We start from the raw sequence: 3,671 nt of genomic DNA on the forward strand, positions 1-3,671 counted from the left end.
GTGCCATGGATCGTCACTGGAGGCTTCGTGCCAAGGATCGTCACTGGAGGCTTAGTGCCAAGGATCGTCACTGGAGGCTTAGTGCCACGGATCATCACAGGAGGCCTGGTGCGTAGAGCTGGCACAGGGCTTACCAGGCTGGGAAAACGCACAGGAGACCGGGTGCGTGGAGCTGGCACAGAGCGCACCGGGCTGTGGGTGTGTACCGGAGACACAGTACGTGTAACCTCAAAGCCTCCAGTGAGGCCAACGTGTGCCTGAAGGGTCACACGCTCCTCAAACGACTGTCTTGCTCCAGACTCCAACCCCTCAAACTCTTTCGTCCCTCTCCACTGCCAACCTTTCCTCGCTCAAACGGTCCAAGAATTCCTCCTTGGTCTCGGACTCACCCTTCAGCACCGACGCCCCGTCATCTTCCCCCCAACATTTTTGGGGCTGCCTCTTGGGTTTCTGTCGTGTCCTCTCCTCCTGACCATGCTGCTTGGTCCGTTTGTGGTGGGATCTTCTGTTACGTTAGATGAATGAGACCAAAGCGCAGCGTGGAAAGTGTTCATGATTTTTAATACTGAAGACTGACAAAACAACAAATTACAAAACCGAACGTAAAGTTCTGCATGGCTAGACAGCAACTATGCAAAAACAAGTGGAAAAAGGGATACCTAAGTATGATCCCCAATCAGAGACAACGATAGACAGCTGCCTCTGATTAGGAACCATCCCCGGCCAACAAATAAATAAAACAACTAGAATGCCCACCCAAATCACACCCGACCTAACCAAATAGAGAAATAAAAAGGCTCTCTAAGGTCAGGGCGTGACAAGAAAATAGTAAAAATTAAGAAAAATCCTTGAATGAGTAGGAGTGTCCAAACCTTTGACTGGTACTGTATATCTGAGAGATCAGGATTATTCTATATTTTTTTTACATGTATTTAACTACTTATTTTTGGCACTAATCAGTGTCCATATATACTTCCATTCACGTGTAACTGGTACGGGGGACCTTCAGACAAGTCTTGTGAGACCTCTGGACTTCCTAGACCGTTCGGACGCTTCAGATGATTTGGTGAGAAGACACCGCTCTAGCTCGGTCAAATTTCACAGCAGATGCAGAAGTGAGAAATAGTCAGATACGGTGGATTGAGACTCATCCAATGCAAAAAAAACACATTTCTCTATCTTAAATAGATGGATGTTTATGGGGATTTTTGTATTGTGCTAATTAGATTTCCGCGGGGCGCGGACATTGACCTTAGAGGGCAATCAGATTTATTGAATTCTTCATGTTGTCTATATTAAAGGGCACTTCATTTACTATAACAGGCTTTTAAAATTCAATATTGCTACACAAAGGGAAGCAAAAGGCAGTCTTTGTGGAATTACCCAGCTGTCTGTCACACATCACTAAGTTATGCTAATCTACGGTTTTCATTTACCCTCAACTCAGCAAATACAGCAACAAGGTGTGGACAACAAAGCCAGGTGATGGTGCCTCCCACCAACGTAGTGAAGGGACAGGGGGTGACACTGACCTGTAGCAACACCTGTACTCTGAGTGACAACCCCAACCCCACCTACATCTGGTACAAGAATGGACATCGTCTAGATAAGCACATTTCCCAACAATATCCTATCCACATTTACTATTCAGACATTTACTCCTGTGCTGTAAAAGGCCATGAGGATCTCCTCTCTCCTGCAGTGTGTGAGTCTGGATTCAGCTACAGTTTTAAAGTTGATTAGATTATTACTAAAGTTGTATTGTTCAGTCCTAAATCAGCTGATAAGAAAATATACTGAACAACAATATAAATGCAACATGTAAGTGTTGGTCTCATGTTTCATGAGTTATGTACATTTATATTTTATTCATTTTAAATTAACCAGTCAATACATCTTAAACACTTGAAATAGTCTCATTATCGTTTGAGGAATTGATCAGATACATTTTGTTTCAGGTGTTCAGGGTCAGAGCTGTTTGAATGTGACTTACACCAAGAGGAGTATCTGTGCCTTGAAGGGGTCAACAGTGGACATTACCTGCACGTATAGACATCCCAGCTGGCATAACGTCACAGAAGTATTCTGGTTCAACAAATGGGAGTCTGGAGTTACTACAGATCTAATCCAGGACCCAGAATATGCAGGTCGTGTGAAGTACCAACCAACTACAGACAAGGGCTCCACCCTGAGAATCACAGACCTGAGAGAGAGTGACTCTGCTGAATATAAGTTTAGATTTACAACAACGGAGGTAAAATGGGGATACAGCTTCCCTGGAATAACTCTGATTGTCACAGGTAATACTGTCCTTACAGTATTATATCATCTAGTCTAAGTCATTATCTCATTGGTGGAAATAATGATGATTGTGCTATTTTGTCTTCATTTGCCCATTTTCAGACCTGCAGGTGAAGGAGACTCCTGGTACAGAGGAAGGGAAGGTGACACTGACCTGTAGCACCACCTGTATTCTAACTGACAACCCCACCTACATCTGGTACAAGAACGGACAACTTCTCACCAACCCAAACACCCAAGATAACTACCTCTACTTAGACCAAATCAGCAGTGAGGATGCAGGCAGCTACTACTGTAGTGTTAAAGGATACAAGAATCTCCATTCTCCTGTTACATTCTTTGGGGAGCCAAAGTCTTTTAAGAATGCAGTTGTAGGAATCATAGTGGTTATTCTAATTCTCATACTCTGTCTCTTTGGGTTCATGTGTTTCAGGTGAGTGAGATGAATTTATCCCTTTTCACATTCTGTGGTATAATCGATCAAAATGTGTATATTGCTCAATTAATTGATGAATTATTTCACAAAACAGGAAGAAGGCCTCCAAATCCACCTCTGACACAAGAGACAGAAGAGACACAGCAGAGAACGGACAGGTGAGTCTTCTGGAATCAGTTGACTAAGAGCTACAGTGATCTGTATTTAGATGGACTCAATGACTGTGGTAATATCTTTCACCCCTCATGTTGTCTGTCTTCTCTCCCCATCAGAGAGACTCTAATCCAGTGTATGACAACATCTCAGGCATGAACTTGTCCCCTATTGCAGCACAGAGAGTGATCACAGACGAGCAGGATGATATTACCTACGCAAGCATCCAACACAGAAACCAGGAAGTGCCTCTGGACTCCACCGTCCCACCGTCTCTCCCCCAGAAACAGGACGAGGATTTCCAGTACACTACTGTGAAATTCAACAGCCCCAGTGCTGCTCAATAGACATTGGGAGGATTCAATCCAATCATAGGTTATAGACATTGGGAGGGATTCAATCCAATCATAGGTTATAGACATTGGGAGGGATTCAATCCAATCATAGGTTATAGACATTGGGAGGGATTCAATCCAATCATAGGTTATAGACATTGGGAGGGATTCAATCCAATCATAGGTTATAGACATTGGGAGGATTCAATCCAATCATAGGTTATAGACATTGGGAGGGATTCAATCCAATCATAGGTTATAGACATTGGGAGGGATTCAATCCAATCATAGGTTATAGACATTGTGGCTTTTAATGTCATTCTTTTTTTTAAATGCTTTTGGAAATTGCTATATAATTCCTCAATTCGAATGTCTTTGATTTCAGCTTGAACTATCTATTTAAATTAAAGTACAGGCCAAACTGTTCAGTCCATATTCTACTGTTC

At 43.0% G+C, this 3,671-nt stretch overlaps 1 protein-coding gene across 3 annotated transcripts; it reads left to right on the plus strand.

Moving 5' to 3' along the window:
* Positions 1-892: 892 nt before the first annotated feature.
* Positions 893-3,421, plus strand: LOC124030428 (sialic acid-binding Ig-like lectin 12). 3 transcript variants are annotated; one of them, XM_046341776.1, is made up of 7 exons: positions 894-1,066; positions 1,448-1,705; positions 1,959-2,300; positions 2,404-2,734; positions 2,832-2,895; positions 3,010-3,239; positions 3,275-3,421. In XM_046341776.1, the coding sequence occupies exons 2-6, from the start codon at positions 1,486-1,488 to the stop codon at positions 3,235-3,237; spliced, it is 1,185 nt and encodes a 394-aa protein (XP_046197732.1). In that variant the 5' UTR covers positions 894-1,066; positions 1,448-1,485; the 3' UTR covers positions 3,238-3,239; positions 3,275-3,421. The 3 variants fall into 3 exon arrangements, with proteins under 3 accessions (XP_046197734.1, XP_046197732.1, XP_046197733.1); XM_046341778.1 differs by having other exon boundaries at positions 893-1,705; positions 2,404-2,500; XM_046341777.1 differs by lacking the exon at positions 3,275-3,421 and having other exon boundaries at positions 894-1,705; positions 3,068-3,205.
* Positions 3,422-3,671: the final 250 nt, after the last annotated feature.

The sequence above is a fragment of the Oncorhynchus gorbuscha genome, unplaced genomic scaffold (assembly GCF_021184085.1).
Source record: "Oncorhynchus gorbuscha isolate QuinsamMale2020 ecotype Even-year unplaced genomic scaffold, OgorEven_v1.0 Un_scaffold_11504, whole genome shotgun sequence".
In the NCBI taxonomy this organism is placed as follows: domain Eukaryota; kingdom Metazoa; phylum Chordata; class Actinopteri; order Salmoniformes; family Salmonidae; genus Oncorhynchus; species Oncorhynchus gorbuscha.